The sequence below is a fragment of the Stenella coeruleoalba genome (genome assembly GCF_951394435.1).
Source record: "Stenella coeruleoalba genome assembly, chromosome: 20".
Taxonomy (NCBI): domain Eukaryota; kingdom Metazoa; phylum Chordata; class Mammalia; order Artiodactyla; family Delphinidae; genus Stenella; species Stenella coeruleoalba.
Genome location: NC_137166.1, coordinates 38,369,817 through 38,396,488, shown reverse-complemented (window position 1 = coordinate 38,396,488; position 26,672 = coordinate 38,369,817). Strand labels below are relative to the sequence as shown.

The window sequence follows — 26,672 nt, the reverse complement described above, 5'->3', positions numbered from 1 at the left end:
CTAAAGATAACTGCTCAACAGTTCGTGCAAAATGAAGACTTGGAGGAAAAGTTTAGAAAAGAAAAATACATTAAAATAGAGAAATCATTGATCCCATGCATACTGCATGGTCCAAACTCCATCTTATTTGGAAACTAGATGCATTATTTTAGGTGGTCTACATTTGTGTAACTTCCCCAAAAATATGATTTATTTATTTTCCACGTGAACTTGGTCATGCTTCTCTGAGTCTGTCTGTGTCTGTCTGGCGACGCAGTCCTCACCCAGGGACTGGGCAGCCACGCGGGCCCACTCAGGAGCGCAGGACGGCGAGTCTGTCAGGGGCCCACCAGCAGGCGGAGGAACTTATGTACAGCTAACAGGAGCAGGGACAGGAGTGGGTCTGCGGCGTAGTTAGGGCCGGTGCCTGCAGGGGACGAGAGAGGGACAGGGTTAACACCTGATTCACCAGAACCCAGTGGCCTATGCACAGATGAGGGAGGATGAGCCCTCCCCCGGCTGGGCTCTTGATGTCAGCACCCAGCTGGTACTCAGCTGGCACGCAGCTGCTCTGCGCTCGCTTCCTATTTACCGACCGCACAGGAGCTGACCATGGTCAGACACAGGGGTGCCCCTGCCTGAAGGGCGTGCGCTAGATAGTAGATCCAAAATCCAAACATTATTTTAGTTGAATAGGAAGACAATATGCTCCCTCTCCACCCCCACCCGCAAGACTACGCCGCAAAGTGGCCTCAGTGTTTAAGGCCCAGCTCCCCACTCCTCCAGAGAGACTCCGTGGTTGCACACAACTCCAGCCCCTCCAACTCCTGCCTGAACTGCACAGTTTTGCATTCACAAACATCCCGCTTGAGGCATCCTGATGTCTGTGCATGAGTCCTTTCCACAAACTGTCAGTCCAGCCCTTGGGGTCACAGTGGGGTGCTCAGCAATTACTGGCTGGTGGAGGTGGGTGGGCCAGGGCCCCCCAGGAGTGACCCAAGCACTGTCCTGTTGGGAGGTCACTCCCATCTGCTCCTTCAGTGTGGCCTCCAACCCAAGCCTCTGGCCCACTCCTGGGATGGTAACACCGTGCCTTCATCCTCCTCACCTGGGCTGCCTGCTCAGCTCCCCATCTGTCTGTCATAAGGTCTTCATCTGGTTGGAAGGCCTCCTGTGTAACTGGGCGAAAGCCTACCCATGAACTCCAGGCTTCTCACCTGGGAGTGGGATGCTCCCTCCAGGGTTACCGAGAGGAGCCAATGTAGAAGCACCGTGCACGCCCCAGGTACTGCCCAAACCCTGGGGACATCACTACTAACTTGCATAGAATCGGGCTGCATCCGTGGAAGCAGTTTCCAGCCCCACCCTGCTCACCTGCAACATATGGAGGCCTGTCCTCCCTTCACCCCACCTAGCCAGCTGGGCTGGAGCTCCGTACCTGGGAGGAGAGACACAGGAGGCCCTTCCCTGTGCCAAGCAGATGGTACAGAGGTTGTGGCCACTTCCACTTAGCCACCTGCAGGAGCTGCTGCCAGGCTGGCCAGATTTGTGGCTTCCCTGACAAGGCTGGGCCTGAACCCACAACTTCCTCCCCTTTCCAGGTGGAAGAGCCATTTGTCTTTTCTATCCAAGGTGTTTCCCTCAATCCCAAATCATTCTTGTGTCCTGGCCCCCAGTCTCCCCTCTGTACAAGGAGGGGGTTGGACAAATGATCCAGGACCATTCTGGCTTGAGATGCCAGGATTCCATCTGTTCATTTTCAAAAAACAAGGGTTGTGTTTGAAGATCTGAAATAAAAGAGGGCATAGACCATCCACCGTGCCTGTCTTATCCAAGGTCAATCATTTCTGCACATAGTTCTGAGCCCCCACTGAGAAGCACAAGGACTGGAGAATCCAAACGTGCTAACCTTCCCTTGGGGTATTAATTTTTCACACAGTCGTCACTCCTGGCCCTCCGTGCAGCTTGGCCCGAGTTGACATCCTGCCTGTTGCCATCTGTCACTGGGGAGGACCACGGTGTGGTCACTCCAAAGACTTGGGTCTTCTTTTGCTGTTCTTCATTGCCCGTGTCTCTGGGAAGGACGAGGGTGGATGCAGTGACGGACTAGTTGATGGATGGCCAGATGCCTGGGTGGATTCACCGAGGCTCAGATGCATGGAAACAGGGATGTAGCCAGCAGAGCACTGGCTCCTGGGCACACAGGGCTCATGTGGCCAGACCGGGCCCACCGGGTTCCACATCTCCTGGTGCCGATCTTTTTGCTCCTGCAAACCCTGACACTCAGGCCCATGCAGGCGAGACAGAAACAAGCACGTGAGGCATTTAAAAGCAGATGTGTGTGTGCAATAGAACTCCAGATCCTCAAGGCACTCAGGGGCAGGAGGCATGGCAAATGGGCTGCGAGCCAGGCAAGGTGAACACTGCAGAACGATGGGCACAGGAAAAGGGAGGAGAAATTTTAATTTGCCTCCAAATACTGTTGACTTGTCTTTTCCACTATTACAGTCTCACCTACTCACATTTAAAATTTTTAAAAATTGCACGAGACTTTTAAAAGACCCTGGATTGAAACAACCAGTCTGCCACTGTGCTGGGCCAAGGGGGGAGCAGCTGGGGCTTGGAGGATGGGACTGGTGGCTCCCAGAGGCCAATATCTGGGGAGGGTGGACACCAGGGTCTTCAGTGTCTCTGCTGGTGGATGTCTGGGGGTGGGGGGAGCTAGGTTTGGCTCCTGGGTGGTACTTCATCCTCTCTCTGACCCAGCATCACCATACAGGGGACTAAGGGAGGTGGTATGGGGCAGTGGGCTGGCACCAGGACAGCTTCCAGGCCAGGTTGCTGTGTGACCTGGGCAACACCCTTCACCTCTCTGGGTCCTGTGGCACACTCCATAAAATGGGGATGTGCATATGCATGGCTCCAGGAAACGAGTATGTGCAGGGCATGTCTCACCAGGCTGGGGTCCAGATTAGCAAGATCGTAGTGGCAGACTTCAAAAATGGCTACAAATGCCCCATCCTCCCTCATCTACTTGCCCCCAGTGTCCACACTCTATGATAGTGCCCTTGCACACTCACGCTGGGGCTGGACACAGGACTTGCTTTGGCCAATGAATAGTATCAAATGTGAAACAAGCAAAGGCTTGAAAAGTGCACTGAGGCTTGCCCTTTCTCTGTGGCTCTTGGCACCCACTGCCATGTGAAGAAGACTGGGCTGGCTTGCTGCAGGGTAAGAGCTAGGAGATATCCTAGCAGAGGTCCCTCTAGACCAACCAGCCCCCAAATGAAAGGGCAGATGACCACAGATGCATGAATGAGCCTGACAGACACCTGCAGGAGAAACATCCAGCTGACCCGCAGAATCATGACCTAAACAGATGACTGTGGTGTCACACCAAAGCCACCAAGTTTTAGGTCTCGTGTTACACAACAAAAGCTCATTGATAGATACAATCATGTAAACAAAAGGGCCTCAAACAGTCTGGAAGTGAATAAAATGTCAATGAAACGGGCAACACAGTTCCTTTTCTGAAAAGTGTTGGAGAAGAACCAGTTTTGAGGGTTGTCCTCCTTTTTTTTTTTTTTTTTTGTGGTATGCGGGCCTCTCACTGTTGTGGCTTCTCCTGTTGTGGAGCACAGGCTCCGGACGCGCAGGCTCTGCAGCCATGGCTCACGGGCCCAGCCGCTCCGCGGCATGTGGGATCTTCCCGGACCGGGGCACGAACCCGCGTCCCCTGCATCGGCAGGCAGACTCTCAACCACTGCGCCACCAGGGAAGCCCTGTCCTCCTTTTAAGAGAAACATTTTCCAAGATAGAATAAGCAGGGGAAACTATCTCCCCAAGCATTTGTTTTCAAGACGGACCGACATGCCTGGACCTCAGGGCAAAGGAGGACTCAGGTTTTGGAACCTCTTGCTACATCACCCATCGGATACCCAAATGAGCCAGGGCAGACCAAGGAAGACTGGCTTCCAGGCTGCTCCTGGAGGAAGAGGGGTCTCCACATCAGAATGGGTTAGAATGCAGGAGTCTGGCAGCCCACTGTCCCCCTCCCCACATACTATCCACTTGGAGGGCCACTGACAATTGTCTAGTACCTGGCTGTTCCCCCCCGACCCCTCAGCGTCTGCTGCCCTAGTCCCTGTTCTCACTGTTTTCTGGAGCAAGCTAGGACTGCCCACTGCTGTCAGGGCTCACCTAGACCCTCCAGGGCAGGGGCCAGGAGGGTGCCTTTGGCGCCTCAGTTGAGGCAGGACCTCCTATCTTGGCCTCTTTTATCATGCGGCACGGAGAGATCTGTGTTCCTGGTGTTCCCGAGGACGTGGAGGCTGCTGTGATGACTGGTTGCTAACAATCTATCTATTTCCCCATTTCCTAAGGCGTACCGGGGACAGCTCTACAACACACAGAAGCTTGCTTATGTCACGGTTAAGCTGGAAAATCAGTCTGCTTGAGAGGTGAGGGAAGCATCTGATGGAGTAGTAGCTGATTCACTCTTTATATGAAACAAATATCACCATGTTGTTAATCATTCTTAAAGAAATCAAAGCTGCTCTGCGAATATAAACTTTTATCATGTGGATGGTGAGTGGGATAAGACTCACGCCAGAGCCATTTAAAAGGAGCTCCCAAAAATGTGGGCTCACCCAGACCCATGGGCACAGCAAAGGCGCCAGTCCAAGCAGCTTCCACTGGAAAATCCTGCTTCTCTATTTACCCAGCAATGGCAAAACTCCAAAGACCATGTTAGAAAACAACAGGGAACCTCTGGGGCCATTTATCACCTAGTGATGAAAGTGAAGGAGGAGGCTTGGCTCCAGACACCCTCTGGGATCCGCACTTTGCCCACATTGTCTGGAGGCCAAGGCTGTGAGTCTGGTTCCTGGGGGGATGCAGAGGTGGTAGCTGGACTCCTACAGGCCTGAAGGCACGGAGGGGACCACTTGCACTCTGCAGGCATCAGAATCGTGGTGGGCTGCTCCCCAGCTGACCAGTGAGGATGGCTAGCCAGGACAGACACTGCCCTCCCTCCACCTGCCCAGCCCACGCTTCTAGGATCACGGATGGTTCTCTTGGTCTCAAGGGTAACTTCTGTCCCGGCTGTGGTCTGCAGCACCTGTCATGCAGGCTGTGGATAGAGAGAGCTGCAGCCTCTCCGCTTCCCCACTGCAGGCCTGGGAGCTGCAGCCAAGGGGCCAATCTGGGTCAGGAGTTTGCAAACAGTGCCCCTCAGAGTCTGGTGTTGCCCAAAGGCTGTATTTTTTTGTTTTGTTTGTTTTGGCTATAGCTTAAAAACTAAAAATTTATTTCAGGTTTGAGAAGAGTAAGTAAAACTAAGATACATCTGAGGTCTGGTTCCACATGCAGGAATGGCTAACAGGCTGATTCTGCTCTTACGACCTAAGCAAATTTGGAGGTTCACTCTGTGGGTTTGCCCTTGCCCCCTCCAGCGCTGCACTAGAATATTCCCATGTTGAGTACAGGTAGCCAGAAGAGAACTAGTCCAGTCTCAGAGGACAAAGCCACTCCACCGGTAAGCATGGATATCCTAACATCAGGACTATGATGAGGGTCTGGAGGACAGACCCCTCCTCTGTGTCAAGAAGAGCAAGCCCACTTATGTCCATTCAGCATTTTGTGCTGTCATGACATGTCTTTTGAATAAGTGCTTTTTGGCTAAAAAAGTTAGAAAACCAAGTGGATGGAGTGCCCTGGATGAGGTTCTTTCAGCGTGGATGTTGGATTCTATTCCTTTCCCCCTTTGCTGCCATCTGAGAATGAGAGAAGATGGACACCTCCCAAGTGGCAACAGTCTGAGCTTGGCTGGCCTTTATGGGCTGGACTTGGACATCCGCTTATCATGGAAACCACGGTTTGTCTGCCTGGGGCAGCTGGGTAGAGACCAGCTCTTACACCTTGTTCCCATCACTGGCCCTGCACCCTCAGCCCTGACCCAGCTCCATCCTGGACCCATGCTGTGAGTGTGGTGGTGGCCAAGCCCAGCCAAAGAGGAAGGCTCCCCTTGGAGCTTCCTGGGGCCAGGGTACAAGGAGTCTCTCTGTGCTTTGCAGGGGCTTGTGGAGTAGAACAGAGAGAGCTCTTAGGAGTCATCTTGGCTACGGTTAGCACCATGCCATTATCTGCAGGGGAGATGCGTAAGGTCACAGAGCCCAGGGGCAACAGAAAGGCACCAAGTCGCCACTTGACGATTCAATCCGGACTGCAGAAGGGTCTGACTTGGTGCACACAGAGCTCTAAAAACTGTAAATTATAATCCAACATGTAAAATGTGGGAGACTTCTACCTAAAAGCACAGATCCGAATGTCTACTGGAAAGGCCCAAGACACAGCAGCTCTGGGCCTGCTTAGTCACCAAGCTACACGACCAGCAGCTGTCTTCTCTGCAGGAATCTCCTTCTCACTGCTCTCTCCTGACCCTCAGCTGGGCACAGGGAGGCTTCCAGTTACCTCCCTGGCCCCCTGTGCAGTCAGGCCTCCCTTCCCAACCCGCCTCACTCGCCTCCATCCCCCACACTTGGCCCTTTGTGGCTGACTGAGTTTGCAACCTTGGAGCCAGCTCTGGTGTGGGATCCAGGGGGCCTGGCTTTCAAGCCGACTTCAAACCTACACCACTGTGTGATGATGGGGAGCTAGCCCTCCTTGCCCTGACATTCCTGGCTTCCTGATGGCCACCTGCACCCATCCTACTCTGGCTCTCTGCCCTCCCCTGCACGCTGTGCTGGTTAGGCCAGGTGGCCCAGCTGCAGCTGGGTGGGAAGATGCCACCTTGGAAGAGGCTACTTCCGTTGTTGATGTTTTAATTTAAGCCTCTTCATGGATATTTATTCAAAGGGAGTCAGCAAGGAATAATCAAGCACTAATGGAATTGGACAGAATTAATTTCTGCCATAAGATTAATGTGCGCTGGTAACTAGGGCAAAAACTAGGAGCAACAAATGGCCTTGGGTTTTAAAGGAAATTGGAAGTGTGGGATGTGGAGATGCGAGAGAAGGGATGAGATGTGGGTCCCTCAGTCCTGTGTTGACCCTGCTCTGCTGGCCTGTCCTACCCCAGCCTTAGGCAGCTGGCTCCTGGGTTTGAGAACAAGCTGTCCTCCTGGTGGGTGACAGCATGCCTACTGGGAGTGATGCCCACGGGCAGCCTCCTTGTCTAGGCAGTGGGAAGAGCCTGAGTGCTCCCGGGCTGAAAGGGGGCAGACAAAGGGGTCGCGCTTATTTTAGCCACGCCTCACTGTGCCCTCTCCCCTGCCATGGCCCCAGTGCAGCAGTGACCTCTTAAAGTGTTTTCCTGCCTCAACTGCCACCCTGTGCCTATCTCCCACCTTCTGACGCACCTGGATAACTATCCCTAAGGGGCAAATCTTCAATGGGTTCTCTCTGCCCTCAGGAGAAAGTGCTACCATGTCAGTGCCACTGCTGGGGCTGCTTCGTAATCCTCCCCAGCAACCTCACCCTCACTGCTCCTCTGCCACCAGTCATGCGCTCTGATCCACTGTTCCCTGCCAGCACCTCGAGTGCACTCCAGGCTCACCCTGCAGAACCACTGAGTCCTCCTTTTTCTCTTTCTGGGTCTGACCTGTACCTTAAGCCTGGAACAAGTGCGCCTCCTCCAGGCAGCCCTTTCTGAGCACCCAGACACAGAGGGCTTGGCACAAATGAATGTCTGTGTTCATATGGCCCTTGCCCGTGTCCCCTTCTCCCCCAGCCCCATAAACGGCTTCCTCACATGTCCTACCTCTCCAGCCATGGTGGAACCACAGGTGCCAGAGGGCTGGCCCCAGGCCTCCTCCCCTCCTCTGCCCCCAGCAAGCAGCCCCACCCACATCCGGGGCTCAAGTAGACCAAGCCAAGCACTTTCAGGATAATGATAGCAAACCTGGCTAGCTCCTGCTGGGGCCAGGCACCGTGGCAAGCACGTTACTTGAAATCCCATTCTCTTTACTGCAGGAATTACTATTTTATCCCTATTTTACAGATGGGAAAACTGAGATCCAGAGAGGTAAACTGACTTGCCCAAAGCCTAGGGTTGATAGATAAAGTACAGGATGCCCAGTTAAATTTGAATTTCAGATAAACAACTGATAATTTAAGTATATATTTATCCCAAATATTGCATGGGACATATTTATACTAAAACACTATTGACTGTTTATCTGAAATTCAAATTTAACCGGGTGTCCGATATTTTTATTTGCTAAATCTAGCAGCCCTACCAAGGCCACACTAAAATCAATGGCAGATCTGGGACATGAACCCAGACAATCTGGCTTCTGTCCACACACGTAACCACCACACACACCAACTCTCAGGGGTGAAGAGTCAGAACTCTTCTGCCCACAGTGCCTCGGCTAGACCACAGCTCCAGGCTGCTTCTAAGGGAGAGAGCATGGGAATGAGATTTTTTTTTTTTTGGATTTTAACATTTATAATGGCTTTTTAATGTGGTCAACTTTGTTGCTAGCTCCTTTCCAGCTTCTTAATTCCTTTGAAATGAAGTCTTGCCCCAGATGATCCTTTAATGGTGCCACTTAATGAAAATGGTTAACAGGCCTTTCCCTACGGTTAGGCGGCTGGTGTCTGCAGGGCCAGGGCAGCCCCGACCACAGTATCAGGGTACTTCCCAGGCAGGGATGGTGGGGGGGTCTCTCTCAGTTCTGAGCCTCGTCTTCAGGGGAGGATCTCCCACCTGCCCATTCATATTCTTTAAACTTTGAGGCTGCGGGATGCAAATAGGCCTGTGGTTCTTTGTTCTTGGTGCTGAGAGAATTCTTTCCTTTAACCCTCTCAGGAGGCTTTGGGAGGTAGGAACCACTATGCCCTTCCACAGGTGAGACAGAGAGGTAAAGTGACTTGCCTAAGGTTGCACAGCTGGTAGGCAGTAGAGGAGTTATCTCTAGTTTACTCCCTGGTATTTTCGAATCAAGTCCAGGACACCTTCCTGACCTTACCCTCGGGGAAAGGTCTGCCTCACCTGCCTCCACACTTGCCTCAGGTGCCCCAAGACCCAGGCAAACTGGGCTGCTGCACAGAGACCACACGTGCCGTCACTTTCCTGCCCCCCCAGGTCTTTGTTGGTGCTGACAGCCCTTTCCTGTTCCCTCCTGCCCAGAACCCACCCATCCTCTGCAGCTCAGCCCAGAGACACCCACAAGGTGACCTCCAAGACAGCTCTTAATCTGTCGGCTTCTCAGCCCTGACCCACATTGCCCCAGGCCCACCCCTGCCCTGGTCCTTTAACCCTCCCTCTTACCACATCAGCGCTCAGGTTGGCCGCGCAGTACTCCTGACTGGGCTCTCCACAGCCACTAACCCAACTAGCCAGGCAACTGCCTAGCCAGAGGCCAGAGTGCCCTTTTAAAATGCAAAGTACACATCATACCCCCGCCCTGCTAAACCCCTAGAGGCTTCATCTAGGCTGAAGACCTAATTCCTCACTGGGCCCCTCCTCAGCCCCCCTGCACCCTTACTTCTCCCTTCCGGGTCCAGCATCCTTCCACACTGCTTACCCCCTGTCCTCTCATTCACCACCTGCCCCTCCCCTCCATGGGGCTCCCTCAGACACCACGTCCTCCTTGGCCCTGCTGGATTGGCCCTGCTGGAGGCTCCCTTTGTCCCATGGGCTCCGGAGCAAGTCACATTTACGCTGGGCTGTGTTTGGGCAGCCACTGCGGTTTACTTGTCTTTAGACTGTAAATCTAAAGACAGGGGTAGAGTCCTCTTTTTGCCAAGTCCTGTGGTGAATGATCATTTTGAATTGCAAATTCAGGGAAGCAGCTTCAATCCTGCCGGGACTTGTCTCCCCTGTCTCCTCTGCCAGTGGGTAAACCCATCATCACCTAGCACCCTGCCCACACCTGCAGTGCTCACAATGTATTTGTTGAACGAATGAATGGGAGTCTTTCTTAGAAGCCCCCAGCAGTCTAAGCAGGCATGATGTGCGCCAGACATCGGCCAGATGCTTCATGTTTGTCATCTTAAACACAAGCTGTATCTCCAAATACACTCTGGGGCTGGAGGCCCATCGCTATCTGACCTTTCAACTGCCCAAGACTGTGTACACACATCTCTTTGTCTACCTTTTCTCAAATGAATTTCACCATTTTCCCTTTATTCCAATTTCTTCATTAAATAATTTTTGTTCTATTATGCCACGTGCAGCTTTATAAACCACTTCAAATTTTTCCCTTAGGAGAAAAAAATTTATATACATAAAAATATAAAAATGTATTTGTATATTTTGTATAATTTATATATTTATATATTTGCATGTATATATATATATAAATATTTGGTCTAAATCAGTTGTTTTAAAATCTTTTAAAGCAGTGGAACTCCTTTTTCAAGCTAAATGCTGCGTGGAACCCCAATATTTAAAACCATTAGAGGGGGAACTTCCCTGGCAGTCCAGTGATTAAGACTCTGTGCTTCCAGTGCAGGGGGTGTGGGCTCGATCCCTGGTTGAGGAATTAAGATCCCACATGCCGGGCAGTGTGGAAAAAAACCCACACAACCCCCCCCCAAAAAAAAATTAGAGGCAGAACTGCTCTGGTTGAAGCTGGAGGTAGGGCTGGCGGCCCAGGGTTCCAAGGAACAAAGTTTGGGAACCACTCATTAGAGACTCTCCAGGGCCCCTTCCAGACCTAAAACTCATGGACTTGTAGATGCTGGAGTGCTGGGGTGCCCATTACACAGATGGGGAAAGGGAGACCTGTCAGGGCTTCAAGTGAGTGGTCCCTTCCCCTCTTTGGAGCATTGCAGCCCTGTTTAAATCCCACTTGTCCCCTCCATAGCCTTTATGTCCCTTGAGGCAGAGTGTGCCCCAAATTCCCCAGGTCAGGCAAACAGTGAACACTCAGTTAATGCCTGCTCAGTGCAGGCTTCTCTTTGTGTGGGTCCAGGCCTCAGTCTCCCTTGTCCCACTCAGTGGAGCTGGGCCTGGCCAAGAAAAAGCAGGAATGACAGACTGGAAGCTCAAGGCTAGGGGAGAAGGGCTGCAGGTCCCTGAGGCCAGCACAGCAAGGACACAACAGCAGTTCCTTCCTCTAGATTCCACCTCGGTGACACCTGGATATTTCTTTCTGTTTCACACTGAGGACTTTTCTTCAGAAACAATTTAACTGAAAAGGTTAACACATTTTAATTACCCAGGGATAGTGCTCTGAAAATTCTATAACATGTGGGCTTCCCTGGTGGCACAGTGGTTGAGAGTCCGCCTGCCTATGCAGGGGACACGGGTTCGTGCCCTGGTCCAGGAGGATCCCATGTGCCGCAGAGCGGCTGGGCCCGTGAGCCATGGCTGCTGAGCCTGCGGGTCCAGAGCCTGTGCTCCGCAGCGGGAGAGGCCACAGCAGTGAGAGGCCTGCGTACCACCAAAAAAAAAAAAAAAAAAAAAAAAAAATTAGCACAGAGGAGCTGCCCAGGATATGTCACACATTAAAATATGACTCTGTAGAATAGAATGCATTATGAATTATTGCCTTGTGTATTTTTTGTTACATTAGTCTTTAACGTGACTACAGTTATTCATCTGCCCACCTGGAGATTTGATTTTTTAAATGCTTGAAAAAATATATCTATATTAACTTTTACATGTGCAATAGTCATCAAGTCTTGGCCAGGCTACATCCACCAGAGTGCCCAGTGTCCAGCAGAAGGAGGGGTCCCCTGCTCTTGCCCCTCAACAGCGCGTGACAGAGGTATCTTCTGAAGATTGAGGGATTCGGGGATCTGGGGCAGGCTGGGGACTGGCTGTGTCCCCTTGCTCTACCCGTCCTTTCTGTGGCCTGGGACAGCAGGCAGAAGCATGACCTGGCATGAAATTCTGGGCCTAGCCAGTCTGTGCCATGCCACCACCTGGGACCTTTCTCCTTGTGGCCTCCCCTTCCTGGAGGACGTGGACTGAGTGTGCAGAGTGCAGGTGTGGGGAATGTGAACCCTAGGCACGTCTGCAGCCCCAGCCCCACTCCTCCTGCAAGGCCCATCTTGCATGCCGCATGCACTCAACTTCCCATCCGTGTTTCATGCACATATCCACTCATCCTTCTTTCTATCCCCCACTTACCCATCCATCCACCCAGTTACACCCTTTTCCCACACATTCCTTCCATCCATCTACCCATCCACATGTCCATTCATCCTTCCTCCCACCCACCCCCAACCTCAGTCATCCAGTCACACATCCTTCCCTTCACTCACTCATCAGATACTTATTTTGCTACCCATCCATCCATCCCGTCACTCATCCATCCAAACGTTTAGTCCCAGCCCTGCCATCTCTTGGCTGGATCACTGGCTCTAAAGTGCTCTCCCCACATCCACTCTGCTGCTACCTCTCCATTCTCCACAACTGCAGCTAGGGTGTCATTTCAAAAAGCATCATGCCCTGCCAGCCACTTGCTCCCCATCCGTTGCCAAAAGCCAAAGCCTCCATCTCTGTGGGGTTTAACCCCTGAACTACTCTTGACTTTAATTTCCCCCTGCACCCCTTCTTGCTCTCTCTGCCTTAGTCATAGTAACTCTTTGTCAGGCCTTGCCACAGGACCTTTGCACATGCTGTCCCTGCTTCCTGGAAGGCCCTACTCTCTCTCTTTCTCAAGCCAACTCTTAATCATCTCCCAGATTATGGCTTAAGTGTCATTCCCTCAGGGACCCTTTCCTGACTGGGTCACATCCCCCTATTCTTAGTTCCCATAGCCCATGGGTCCCTCATTTAGAGTGCCAGCAACAGATGCAAATTTTTACTTGCTATGTGACCGTTTGATCAATGTCTGTCTCTCCCTCTTCTGACTCCCAGGACCTTGTTGGTCCTATTCACATTGTGTTCTCAGTGCCTAGCATATTTCTTGCACATAAGATGCTCAATGGACATTTTCTGAATGAACGAGTAAATGAATGATTGAACAAACCAGTGCCATGCCCAGTGAATGTGAATGTGGGGTGGTAGGGATACAGACATGAGAAAGAATCGGGCCTGCCTTCCCAGGGCATCAGTCTGGATGGGGTGCTCAGTCAGGCACTGACTCCAGGACAGGAGGGAAACTTTGGGGGCCTAAGAGAGCAGTGGGGCCCTTCTGAGTGCTCAGGATGGATGAGACCCCTTGGGCTGCAGGGTCAGGAAGACTTCCTCCCTCTGTGGAGTGATCCCCCACTACCAACCCACCCTGGCTGCACCTTTTCTGAGCCCCTTTTGTGTCCCAGCTGAGCCCTGAGTTCATTCTCAGAGTACCTGCTGCTCAGTCTGGCCACCACTGCTGGGCCATCAGCTCCTCCCTGAGGCAGAGGTGGGGTCTATCTGATGCCCTGGGCAGCCCCCACCCCTTGGCCCTAGCCAGACCAGAAATAGTTAGCTAGGAACCCCTACCCCAGCTCAGAATGAGCCCTGGAACTATGTCAGCTCCATCTCCCCGGGGGTTTATTAAGGATCTTTTCTCTGAGCTAAGCGGCATTTGTGTGATAATCAATTGTAATAAGTGTCATTGTAAGGGGACTGACCTTGCAGCTGGGCTTTCCTGGCTTAAAGGAAACCAAGACCTTCCTGAGGAGAGCCGAAGGCAGCGGTGGGGGGGGGGGGGTGTGGCAGCAGAGGGAGGGGCTCTGGACCTTTGGCTATATCCATCCGTTAAAGGCAGGCAGACCTCCTTCTTGATGAGCCTCATGTGGGGCCTGAAGGGGTCCTGGCCTCCTGGTTCTGCATGCAGCCCGCTCTTCATCCTACCCTCTCCCCATTGGTCCCTGGGTGCCAAGCAGCACCTTCACTGGCAGTCATCAGGCTCAGTGAGCCACAGCGAAGGGATCCAGGCAGGTATGGATATGAAAGACAAAATGCAAGAGCACGTGGTGGAAGACAGTGCAGGCTTGAGCCGGCAACAGTGGCCCGAGCCCCATCACTTGACACGCCCATCCCTGCGGGGCAGCCGGCCTCCCCACACAAGTGGTTCCATCTCGTATGCTAAGAGTCCCAGTGAGGAGGACACTGGGCACCTCCTCTCCACTTAGGCCGGCCCTGGAGGCTCTTTGGCTGCTTGACCGTCACTAGGGGTCCAGGTGCACAGATGTGATGGTGCAATGTGCAGATGGGACACGAGGAACCATAGTGAACCTGTCCTTGCTCACCAAGGAGCTCCTGACTCATGCAAAATAGCCGCCACCACACAAGGATGAGGACGTGGCATCAGCCCCATTTCCTTTCCTCCCCCCTCCAAATGGCACGGAGGGAGAAAGGACAAAAATAGCATCTCACTGAGCCACTGGCAATCTGAGGGCATTTTCTGTTCTGAAGCTCCATCAGCTCCTCTCCTTTAGCCCCATGACATGCACAGTGCATGGAGGGAGACACGTCTCAGAGCGAAGTCTCAAGATCGGAGCCCCTAGGCCTCATGAAACGACCCTGGCCAGTCAGTGCCATTCCCACGAATAACGCTGATAATAAGATCAGCATCTACTGCGCATTTTCTAGGTGCCAGGCCCTGTGCTGAGCTCCACTCTTTCTGTGGATTATCTCCTCTGATCCCGCCCCTTGCCTTCTGGCACCGGTCACTGGTGCCATCCAGATGATAACAGGCGTGAGAACTTGCATGTGGGAGGCAGGAAGCGTTGGATCAAGGATTCGAATGCAAGCAGCTGGACTCATGTGGAAAATGAGAAGCACAGTACTTACGAAGGGTGAGAGAATGAGGCATGTACTGTGACTTCTGGGTGGCTGGAGCTCTGTAAGTCCCAGAAATAGGGAGATTGGTTGGCATTCAAACCCTGGCCTGCCTACTAGCCAGCTAGCTGAACAGCTAGCTGAATGTGTGAGATGCAGAGGAAGAATTAAGTGGTTGGAAAAGTGGTAACACTTTCTCCTGAACTGTTGTCAGCCTCTCTCAGGTTTGTTTTGTTTTTTCCACCATCATGGGCAGCTCCTTTAAGAGATCTTGTCTAGGCCCTGACTGACCATGGTCTCCCCCCTTAACAGTGCTGGGTGTCCAGCTGGGTGCACTCGGGAGGTGCCCTGTTCACAGCTGGCCTTCACACATGAGTAGCCCTCTGGAAGGGTGGTCACTTCTGAGATGGACGGAGCAGAGCCTGAGGGCGTGGTTGAGTGGGTGAATGGTGGGGCCCCCCAAAACACTCTCCTTGAACCACAAAGACCAGAAGCCAGTCCAGAGTAGCTTTGATATTTCAGCCTGGGGGGTGGTAAGGATGGAATGGAACAACCAGTACTTTCCAGAAATAGCCTCACCCAGGATTGCAGATGCAAGGACAAGGCTTCACAAGGCCTGCCCCTCAAGGGCTGTCTCATGGAGGGGGTGGCGTGAGAGGGGGCCCGAGTGAGGTCCCGGTCGGCCTCACACCCTCGCTGCTGCTCAGCACCCCTTGCAGCCGCTTGCACGGCTCTCTGTTCAATGGCAGCTAAACCCTAACCCAGAGGAGGCCGAACTGGGTAATCCATGTTGTATTTATAGCACACCTTCCCTGAGAGCACGAAAACCACCACCAAGCAGGCTGTTTCCCCCAGAAGCTACATCCCAGGGGAGGAGGTTTGTCATCCTTCATAAGGAAGAGGTAGGGATCAGCAGTTGTAGGTGCTGGGCCTGTTTGCTTGTAATCTTAAACTCTCCTGCAGCCCTTACATAAGACAAAATGAAGCTTCTCACTGCTTTGGAGTTTCCAAGAGATGCCTAGTAACCGTCAGCAAAGCATGGGGGAATAGAAAAGATGAGACTTTTTTTTTCCTTGTGCCGCAAAGGTGTCTTAAAACCAAGTTGGCATCTGCCATAAAGCTTAGAGGTTTAGCCCACAGCCGAGCCCTTGCCTCTGTCCACATGGGGCAGAAGTAATCAATATCATATTACAAAAGTTCTTGACCTCACTTATTCCCATGGATGCTTGGGGAATCCTTAATATTCAGAGCTTTTAAAATGTGTGCCTGGCATATTTAATGAGAAGCTTCTTGGTGGGTTCGGCTCCCGGTGACACTTAGAAAGCCTGGCTCTCCGCCCTTCCCAGGGGGCTGCCACCCTGGCTGAAGAAAGGGTCTGGGCTCTGGGGAGGGGACTGTTGGATGAAGTGGGGCAGAAAGAGTCATGGGGAACTGCAGAAAGGGGGGACATCAGTGAGATGTGTGTGTGGCATACACTAAGTACTCAGTGAAAGTCAAGTATTATTTATCATTATTACAATCCTTAGTGCAGCTGTTTCGTCCTTAATTTGGGGTCTCCCTGATGCTGAGAGAACAGCCGCACAGTGAGCCGACTGACTGCTCGGTGATGGACAAAGGCCCTTCCATTTGGTGTGACTTTCTCAATCCATGGGGCACAGAGTGGGGAGGAAAAGAGAGGCCTCCAGAAACTTCCCCAAGACTGACCTAAGCAGGAGGACAAAGCCCCAGGAGCCTCTTTCAAGCCTGAAATCACACACTGCCTACAGGAGGCCTCCTCTGATTGCCTCAGCTGGATTGGGGCTATCCTCCCTCGGGACTTCCACTGACACAGACAGCTTTGTCCTGGAGTTCCATGGGTGCCCTTGATGCTCTGAGCTGAGTCTGTGACTGCAATCACTGGTTCCTGCTCATGGCAACCATGGGACTGGCAGACGAGGGAGGGGACACCATGTAGTTGATAATCACACACGTTTGCCACTGATGTGGGTGCCTCCTGTCAGCTGTGAGGCTCAGCCATTTCCTTTATGAAATCCTTTAATTTTCTCTTTCAGGATGCTCAGACAGCCTCACTTTCTCTTCTCTGGGACGATTTTTGCCAGATTTATTTTCTCTTTAATTATGATCCTTGTGTCACATCAGAGCTTGAGGGAAGAGTGGATTGTTTATTTAAGGTGATGGTTTTCAGGTCCTTGTGGGCCTAGGGAGATGGGAAGACCAGGTGACTGCCGCCTGGCTTGCTGGCCTAGCTGGAGACCCTTCCCACTGCAAGGAGATTCTCCCTGGTCACAGTGGCATTGTTTCCGCCAGCTTTGTCATCCACCAGGGGCATGGGTCGAGAGTAAGTGCCTTCACCTTATCCACAGTCCCCTTCGGTCATGGTTTACGGTTGCCATGGCCACACCCAAGGATGCTCCTCTTGATGGCTCCCAGCAGTAACAGTTTCTCTAAAGCTGTCACACCTATGGCCTTGGTTGTCTTTCTCTCATTATTAATTGAGATATTGAGAGCCAGTTCTCTGTGTGGGCACCAGGCAGCAGTTTGCCACATCCAGCTGGTTCTCTGTAGGGGCCATGGTGGCTCTTCTCGAAGCCAGAGCCCCAAGGCTAATTATAGGTTCACACGCCACAGAGCTGATCCCCAGGTCCCTGCAGAGGGGAACCTCTTGCCAACATACAAGGCATTTCAGCTGCAAACTGTATTCTATTAAGGCCACACTTGGCTTCACTGTGGCAACTTTCCAGCTAGAAGGGTTTATCTGGAAGATACCGTTTTGTTTTCTTTCTTTTTTCTTCTGGAAATGGCAGGCAGCAACAAAGTGTTCATGAAATATTTTCAGTGTTCAGATTAATTAGGAGTCAGATTTATGAACATGGCTAAGAAGGAGCCCAATCCCCTGTGCTGGCTCTGCTGTGTTAATCTAGCCCATGTTATTTTTAAGCACAAATATCAAAATGTCTTTTGACAAATGGGATGTGAAATGAATGAGTTTTGCACATAAACTTTTAGTGCAAATATGTATTTGGCTACATTGGGCATGTATGGAGCATAGGAAGGCTTTTCTGGCCTGGCTGTGCGGTAGCTGAAGTATGAAGTTCTGAGTAAGGACCCTCATCCCTTTCGTAGCGTTAGTAAAGAGGCTTGCTTAAAAAACACAGCAACACAGTGTTGTCTGGGGCTTCTGACTTCCTCCCAGGAGCAACTGCTTAACAATTGTCTGGGGAGGTGGGCTGGGACCAACTCTGAGGTTGCCAATCTGAAACAGCTAGTGTATCCACTCAACCCAGGCCTTATGTGACCTCTTTAATTAGAAACTCAGTTCTGGGTTTGTCTTGGAGTTGGGGTGGGGCAGAATTCATCTTCCTCCCTTGAGAGCTGGGTTATTCCCTTTGTCCCTCCAGATCCACCCGTCGGCTTTCTCCACTCTGCTTTGAGCCCCTGGAAGCTGGCTTGTATAGCCTGCATCACCTGGTACCCTTACCCTCCATGCCCAGGAAGGTTTGGCCAATGGGAGGCCCTGACAGGGAACTGGAGGGCAGGAGAAGAGTGAGGTTCTTGCTGGGCTACTGTGGGTCGGCTGTGTCCCTCTCCCAAGGCCTCAGCTCTTTCAGGGAGGCCTCTCCGTCCAGCTAACCTCTCTGGGTTCTGCTAATTGCTCCCTCCCCTTGCCCCTTTCAGGCCCTTTTAGGCCAGTGGCTCTCAGTGCTACTAGCCCTGGGGACCAGTTCTCATCCTTAGCTGTCCTAAGCTTGTTCACACCTTTAAAAAATACTCTCACTGCGTCTCCTCCATGACTCTGCTTGAGTGTGCCATCTGCTTCGCCAGCATCCTCACTGCTATACTCTGCAAACACCCTTGCCTGGTAACCAAGGGGCAATAGTCCTTCCTCGTCCCCTCCCCTCTAAGCTGCTAAGAACTGAGAGTGGAGTGAGGAGAGTGGGGACAGCGGGCGGGGGGAGCAAGACTGAGGTCACCGCCTCGAGCTCCCTTTCTGACTCACGCTGGTGGTGGCTCTGAGTGATTGGCTGGGCTGCTGCATCCCAGGGAGGCTCGGGAGGCCCAAGCACTGCTAGACAACACAGCCCTATAGAAAAGTTACTAATGCTGTGACTCATAACATAGTCTGCAGTCTTCATTCCGTCCACAGCCCACAGGCTTGGCAGCCTTGAGTGGTGAGGCGAGATGGGGCACTTAAGATGGTATGGGTCCCTCCTTGGCATCAAGCCATTCAGGTATGTTTGTGGATTAGAAGTCCTCTAATCCACTTCTCCATGCCCAGAGTGGGACACAGAGGGGCCCACAGCACAGTGATTCTCCCAAGAGCTCACCTGGAGAGTGGAGGTTACAAGCCTTTTGGTCTTCCAGCTGAAGGCCCCACCTTACTGGCCTTCCAAACTGGAGATGGAGAGAAATTTGGGGTTCTTTCTGAGATATGTCTGCATGGTTACTGGCCTGTTCAGGAGCTAGCAATGGTTTTGGGGCAACAGAGACCTTAGGGGCCACCAGACCCCTACCCTAGTTGCGCTGCCCTGTCAGCCCTGGTGGGAGCCCAGCTGGCTGTGCTTTCTCCAGGGAGGGCAGAGGAGTCGCCTGCCTGGGCTGCTGCCCTTATCCACGTGGGCATTAATATGCTGTCCTGTGGCTGGCAGGTGCCATCAGAACTGGGCTAACCTGAGGACCTTCCAGAAAGAAGGGCACTGTCCATGCCACCTTCCATGGTTGGGTTCCTGCTATAGCGATGAGTTACCGTGGAGCCTCCTTGTGGTCGAGCCCAGAGACTGGACATCTGACCAGCCATGGCAGGCATAGTCAGGTCAGCCTTGGTTAGGCTCAGGGGGTCAGGCTCTGGCCAGGGGGCAAGGGAGATTCAAGCAGGAATGATCTCTTTTCACATAGCGCTTCCTTGACCAAAGGCTTTAATGATCCCTGTTGCTCCACTCAGCATTCAAGGCCCTCCACAGCTTGCCAACCACCAGCCACTCAGCTTCATCTCCCTCAACCTCTCCTCTTTGGCCAGAGCAGATAATGGCCTTGGTGATAACAATGAGCCTTATACAGCAATTTCCATTCTGAGTTCCCTCTGAGGTCAGGGATTACTAAGTATTTCTGAAAGAAGTACTTTCAGAGATGGTAAGCCACTTGCCTAAAGTCACACAGCCAGTAAATGAAGGAGGCACAATGCATATCTGGGCTTCTGGCCTTCCAAATCCTCTGCTTTGCCGCTCTACTCATGGTCTAGGGGATATCCCAGAGGAATATTCCAGCTCAAGACACACATGTTTACTTGCTAGTGCCCAAGGGGATGGGGCAGAAGGGTGTTTTCTTCATCAACTAAGCCAGTCACCCTGCAAGTGAGTAAGCGCTTTTCCAGTATACGTACTGTGTGCTAGTCAGAGATGGCTACGTGCCCCATGATTCAGGCTCCTCTTCCACCCTGAATAGATGAGGCTGGATAACAGTTGCCAAGCTGAGGACATTTTCTAGCCTGCCTTGCATCTGTTGAACAATCTGACTGAGTTCTGGCCAATGGATGAGGGTGGAATTAACATTTACCAGGCCTGGCCTTTAAAAACTTCCTTTGTCATTCCCCATATCAGCTTTTCTCTGAGAGAATTAAGCCCTACCAAAATGATCTGAGTGGCCATTTTCTCAATCTTACAAGAATGACAGATAACTAGATCCATTCTAAATGCATAAGAAAGAAGTCAATTCATCACATGCAATGTGTGCCTTAGAGCCCTAGGGCTTGGTTTGCTCAGGGAACTGGGTTGAGAAGAGCTGCTTCCATTCTCTTTTCCCTTGTTTGTGGGCTGTATGTTGATGCCCAGAGTGAGCTTGGAAGCCACCTCTTAAAGATGGTAGAATTTCTGTCAGCCTGAGTCCCTGAATGACTGCATGGAACAGAGCCACTCCTCCCACCCCCCACCCCCCCCCCCCCCCCCCCGTGATGTAAACCAGAAATAATACATTTGAATTGTGTTAAGCCTCTGGCATTTTGAGGTTTTGCACAGAAACTGGTATTATCTTAAACTAATATGGGGGAAAGCTCCAAGACAGGTGGGGGAGTTTGGGGAGAGGACCTCCACAGGTTCCCAGCTGACCCACCTTCCCCCACAGTCTGGGGGAAGGTCTTGTGGACCCTAAGGGGGACGAGGCCTCCAGATGTAGCCAGCAGTCTGAGCCACATGGAGAAGCTCCCACAGGGAGTATAACTTCGTGAGAAACAACTGAACCGATGTGGAAGACAACTGGCAGGGTCTGAAGGCTTAAGAATCAGCCAGGGAGGGAGGCTAGGATGCCTGTCTCCTCGGATTCAGCAGGAGATCCCAGGAGCCTGCATCCTTATAAAGTGCTGATGCTGGTGGCAGGTGGTCTGTACTTTAAGAACCATGAGAGTAGGGCATGACAGTGTGCTCCCTGCCCCCCAGTAGGTTTATATACGACTGTCCCAGAGCCCAGCCTCCCAGTGATGCAAGGACAGTAGAGATGCTCTCTATGGGACTGTGCATCAAACAAAACTGAGAGGGAGTGATGAGCCTAAAGTCAGACACAGAGAGTGAGTACTGGGGCTGAGCTCATTTCTGAGGCCCCATCTTTGAGTTGGGAGTGGGGGATGCCTTGGGAGGAAGGGCACATTGGGCAGTAGGCCCTTCCACCCTCCATAAAACCTCACCACTGCTAAGCAGCCCCTCCTTCTCCAGACCTGCCTGCTCTGCAGTCAGTCCATTGTCCTTACTCTCTGTTCTCTGACTCCCTTCTCAACATCACTCCCTTCCCCTTCCCCCAACCCTCTCAGCTCCCTAGGAGAGCAGGCCTTAACCTCTGGGTGCCCTTCTAACAATAGCAGGGCTCCATCCTCACCTCCAACCCCCCACGACGAGGGCCTAAAGCAGACTGGAGTGGTGAGTTATAGCAGAGCTTGTGTCTAGGACCAGCCTGGAGGTAGCCAAGGAGAGCAGAGCCTACACAGCCAGGCCACCCTTGTTGGCTTGAACAAAGTATGTCTGTTCAGTCCGGTCAGGCACCAGCCAGACTTACCAGACCTGAGTTGTAACCACCTCCTCTCACTCTAGACTGGGTGCTAGTGCCCACCCTTTAGGCGCTAAGGGTTCCAGGAGAAAAGCAGGCCCACTGCCGTCGGAGGGCAGCCCGCAGGGTTCAGTTCTCCCAACGCAAGGAGGGCTCCCCTCCCTCCAGCCCGTGTGTAGCGGGAAGTCGCTGGCTGGGCAGCGCGCACACTCATAAACACACGTCCCGAATGCTCCAAGCGGCCAACAGTGAAGGCAGGAAAACAGCAGGAAGAGCGCAGAAGCGAGGCTGCGGAAAACGCTCCCGGGCGCACCCAGATGAACCACCAAAGACTCTGCATCCGCAAACTACCCGAGCTGGACCGCCCCTCCGGCGAGAGCCACCCCCGCGCGAGCGCGCCCTCTCGGCGCCGCCCTTACCTGAGCCGTGCCTCTGGCGCAGAAGGACCGCCTCACGGGGTGGCGGTGACGCTGAGGAAGCAGCGGTCGCGGCCGCGACAGTGGTGGCGGCTGCGTGGGCCGCGGAGTTGGCGGCGGCCTCGGGGACTCCGGGACCCGGGGCGGCGGTAGGGCTCCCGGGAGGCGGGCTTTTGTCGCCATGGCCGGGCTCCGAGGTGGCCCGGCCCGCGGCGCCGACGTTGTTGGCATTGGCGGCGCTGGCGGAACCGTGGCGACGCGGGCCGCTGCTCTGAATGTGGGACACGGCTTCGGCGGCCTGCATGTTGGGTGGCGCGAAGCGTGAGAGCACGCGCAGCAGCGCCTGGGCCTTGTGTTCCTGCGTGTCGTCGTCGCCGTAGTCCGACACGCGGCACTCGTAGACGCCCTCGTCCTGACGCCGCACGGCCGACAGCCGCAGCCGGTGCGAGATGTCATTGCCCTGGACGCGCACGGTCTGCAAGAGAGCGGGGGGCTGGGGTCAGAGGCCGGGATGGACAGGCCCGTAATCCGCGCTCCTGGCCAGCGTAGTGCAGCTGTGCCCAGCCCCGCAGGGCGCTCCCAGGCCACAGCACCCCAACACTTCTCAGACCCGGCTCTGCCCATCATCACGATTCAGGTTTCCTTCACCCCCGTGGCTCCCCAGTGGTATGGAGCTCCCAACTCTGAGTGGACCCTGGGTGGCCCTGCCCATTGCATCGAGTCTCCAGCTGCCCCATATCTTAAAGGAGTGCCTCAGGTTGCACCCACTGCTCATACAAACCTACCTTCGCGTCTTCCCATAGCTTTCCCTTCAGAGCCGCAGAACCCACCCCTTCTTCCTCCCTCTGGCACCTTGGAGAAACCTCAGGCTCGGCCCCGCATCCACTGTGAGGTATGGCCTTACGTCCGGTCCTCCACATCTACTCGCACTAACGTTCCTTAATTCTAGAATCCGGTGGACCGGGGTGGTGTCCGTAGGAAAGCCGCCTTGCCCTCAGAGTGCGCATATATACCTGCTCCCGGCTCCAGCCCTTCTCAGCTAACCCTCCGCCCTCCCAAGGAGGCAGGTGATGCAGAGGCTGCTGCCGGACCCGCTCCGTCCCTGCTACTTATGAACTTGCCTCTCCGCGGCAGCATGAAGCTCCGGACAAAGCTCATCTCCCTGCCGCCTGGTGGAGACGCCAGGGAGCAACAGCTTTGTAGCCCTCACCGAGCGCCCAGAGAACCGTCACCTCTGAACCGAGCGTAAGACCTGGTCGTCTCCAGGCCCTGATACTTCCACGCTCCAGCTGGGAAAGCTTGGGCACGTCTCCTCCCCAACACTGGCAAGACTCCTCCCCCTACCACAACTCCCCAAGCCAGCCCACAACACCCCGGCACCGCGACCCGCAACCCAGGCGGAGGAGAGGGCTGCAGCGGAGCGCCGGGTGTGTGCAGGGCACGAGTGGGGGCCACAAGCCTAAGCACCGGTCGCAGCTAGGGCAAGGAGACTGAAGGGGAATTTTACAGGTGACTGTACAGAGGAGGAAGGAGATTCAGGCCTGGGACCCTTGATTTACACGAAAGAGAACCCTATCCGCTACCGGTGACGGACGGCGCTCCGACACGCCAAGCAGCCGACAATGCAAGGCTGCGAGCACGGCCCTACACCGCACGTCCGCTGAGCCTTTCTAAAAGGGAGGAAGCTGCGGGGCGCAAAGCGGCCAGAAGGGGTCTCCCGCGGCCCGCGCTGGGCTCAACACTTACGCTGATTTTAGTTGCGTCCTTATTTGTTACCTAAAATGCAAAGAGGGAGAGAGAGATATTAGGCTGTCGGCCTTCAGGCTCAGGGAACTCAGATGAGCCTCCTGCAAGAGGATCCTCCGCAGGCGGGCTGGGACTCGAAACCGCTCGGGAGGTAGCCACAGCTGAGGGCACGAAGGACATCAGGATTTTCAGGAGTTTTACCCTGAAGGAAGCAGGGCTTGCAGCTAGCATGGCGCCCGGCCAAGGAGGGGCTGCCCTAGCACACCTGCCTGCCAAAGAGGGGAGGCTGGATTGCCACCCGGTGGGAAGAAAGGCCAATTTCCCTCCGGAGGAGCATCCTCATTCCCTGCTGTGTTTCTCTAAACCCCTTGGATGGAGGGGCTGGTGTATCTGGACAGGACCCAGTGGGAGACGTGAGCAGCAACTAAGGGTGGGACTCTGGGTAGAGGGTAGGTAGGTGGTGTGTGTGTGTGTGTGTGTGTGAGAGAGAGAGAGAGAGAGAGAGAGAGAAAGAGAGAGAGAGAGAGAGAGAGAGAGAGAGAGAGAGAGAGAGAGAGAGAGAGAGAGAATGAGAATGAGAGAGCGCCAGTGCTAGAGACTGTGGTTTAAGAGGCAGATGGGCAGTGGGGGAAGTCCCTCTGATCCTGCGGGGGCTGGAGGTAACCTGTACACCGTGCTCTGCCGGCCTCTGGAACGCAGCCCAGAGGAGCTTAACTCCTTGGCCCTGTGCCCTGGGGACCTCAAAGTGGCAGAGGGCAGGGAAAGCCCGGCCCCAGCAAGGGGTCTTCTTTCAACACCCAGCACCCATCAGCCTCTGGGCCTGCAGCCAGCAAAAGCAGGTGAACTGGATGAGGTGCGGCTTCTTAGGGGCTAGGCGTGGAGTTCGGGGAGGTTTCCGGCGAAGGAAGTGAATTAACAGGATCTGGGGGTAACAAATGCTGCTGTTGAAGGTGCTGTGGGCATGGGGAGGGTAGGAAATGGGTTGCACCACAGGGCGGCGCCCTGCCTTCCTCGCCCGGGTTACCCCAGCCGCCCGACACGAGCCGGGTGAGCACGGGCGCCGCGTGGGCGGCCGGTTACCTTGCTCCGGGCGCCGGGCACGCTAAGCGCCAGCTCGTGCAGCAGCTCCCGGGGCGGCTCCTTGAGGTACCACCACTGAATCTCCAGCGAATACGAGGTGGCTCCGCTAGCCCGGAACGCGCAGGGCATTTCGATGTCGTCTCCCTCCCGTACTGTCACATCTTTGGGGACTTCAGTAAATGTAGCTGGGGGCGGGGGAAGAGAGAGGCGTGACCAGCTGTGGGGCGGAGGCCTGGGGCAACCCCAGGAGAGACGGTCGGTCCCCGGCTCGCTTGGCCGTGTGCTTCCCACCCCCCAGCTACTAGTGTGGCCCAGGCGCTGGCAAAGTTCGGTCGAGCAGCTGCCGGGCCGCAGGGGAGACCGGCTACAGCTGCAGGCTGCTTCCCTCCAGATCGCGAGGGGCAGCAGGGGCGGCTTACGCTTCTTCCCCGCGCCTGGCCGCACTATCAGAGCCAGGCTGGGGCGCGCCAGCTCCCGGCACCCCGCAAGCAGCCTGTCCGCTGTTGGAGCCCCGGTCCGGCTCCGAACGACCCGGGCGCGGGCGCCAGCGATGCGGCGACCCTTTGCCTCTCTCCACCCCCTACCCCGCCGGGCCTGGGCTGCACACCGGGATTGCTGGAGACTGTGAAGCCTTCCCCTTCTCTTTCTCCTCCTCCTCGGCGACAAGGGCAGGCTGGCTCTGGCGGCCCCGGCAAGGACCCCCGAGCCCCCAGCGGCAGCAAAGTTCCCGCGCTCACCGTCGGCCACGAAGAGCAGCAGGGCGTGCAGCAACAACGGCGGCAGGTATCCGGGGGCACCGAGCCGGTTCCTCTGTTCCATCTCCCGCAGGGGGCGCGGCGGCGATGGGAGCGCGGGCGCGGAGAGGCGGCTGTGGCGGCAGCTCGGGCTCGGATCCGGCTCGGGCTCGGGCTAGGACGCCTCCGAGCCTGCCATGGCCCCGCGCGGCGCTCCCTCCCCCGGCCGCCGGCGGCCGCCAATCAGCCCCGCTCCCTCGCCGGCTTGCCCGGCGCGGCTCCGGCTGGGGGCGCTGCTCCGGGTGCGCAGAACGCGAGGTCCCGCCGGGAGGCTACTGGCGATCGGTCCGTGCCTCCCTCTCTCTGGTTATACACTGGACCGATGGGGACCCGCAATTCAGTCTCTGCCGGGCGGGCCGGTCAGGGGCTGGGCCGCCCCGGGACCCATCCCTGGCCAAGAGAGTGTGCGCCTCGGAGCCGTGAGCTTCTGCCTCTCAGTTTCCTTCTGGTTTGGCTCCCGACTGCCACCTCCTCCGGCTCCCGCCCAGCCCTCCCGCTGTCGCCTCCGCCGGTCCCTCCTCGGCTCTTTCTGCAAGGCAAGTGGGCGCTCAGCCGCGGCGCGCAGACCTGGCGTCCGACCCAGCGCAGCGCCGGGGAGAGAGGGTCCGGCGCGGCCGACCCAGAGCCGGAGAGAGGCAGGAGTGGGGGAGGGGAAAGAGAAAGGGAGGGGGCTGTCAGTGGCTGGGCACTGTGCCACCTCCACCGCTGCATCACCCCTCCCTTCCCCTCCCCTCTCCTCCCCTCCCCTCCCCTCCCCTCCTCTCCCCTCTCCTCCTCTCTCCTCCCCTCTCCTCTCCCCTCCCCTCCCCTCCCCTCCCCTCCTCTCCCCTTCCACAGCAGGCACCGCCCCCGCCCCGGAGCGCTCCCCCCCCACCCCGGTCGCTTGGAGGGACCACAGTCTCTCTGGTTGGAGCGCAGCTGCGCCCCGCACCCGCTTTGGCTGGGGGTCCTCCCACCAAAACTC

At 54.8% G+C, this 26,672-nt stretch overlaps 1 protein-coding gene across 2 annotated transcripts; it reads right to left on the bottom strand.

Moving 5' to 3' along the window:
• Positions 1 to 211: 211 nt before the first annotated feature.
• VSTM2B (V-set and transmembrane domain containing 2B) lies at positions 212 to 26,039 on the bottom strand. 2 transcript variants are annotated; one of them, XM_079906997.1, is made up of 5 exons: positions 25,652 to 26,039; positions 24,915 to 25,099; positions 23,835 to 23,864; positions 22,092 to 22,563; positions 212 to 406 (listed from the first exon to the last, which is right to left on the bottom strand). In XM_079906997.1, exons 1-5 carry the CDS (start codon positions 25,731 to 25,733, stop codon positions 318 to 320), a joined length of 858 nt encoding a protein of 285 aa, XP_079763123.1. In that variant the 5' UTR covers positions 25,734 to 26,039; the 3' UTR covers positions 212 to 317. The 2 variants fall into 2 exon arrangements, with proteins under 2 accessions (XP_079763123.1, XP_079763124.1); XM_079906998.1 differs by lacking the exon at positions 23,835 to 23,864.
• Between the last annotated feature and the right edge of the window lie 633 nt (positions 26,040 to 26,672).

Coding starts and splice junctions, on each gene's coding strand:
- VSTM2B (XM_079906997.1), bottom strand. CDS start 25,733: ATGGAACAGAGGAACCGGCTCGGTGCCCCCGGATACCTGCCGCCGTTG. Junction 23,865..24,914: donor TGCCCGGCGCCCGGAGCAAG/GTAACCGGCCGC, acceptor TTTGCATTTTAG/GTAACAAATAAGGACGCAAC. Junction 407..22,091: donor GCGCCAGAGGCACGGCTCAG/GTAAGGGCGGCG, acceptor CGTCCCCTGCAG/GCACCGGCCCTAACTACGCC.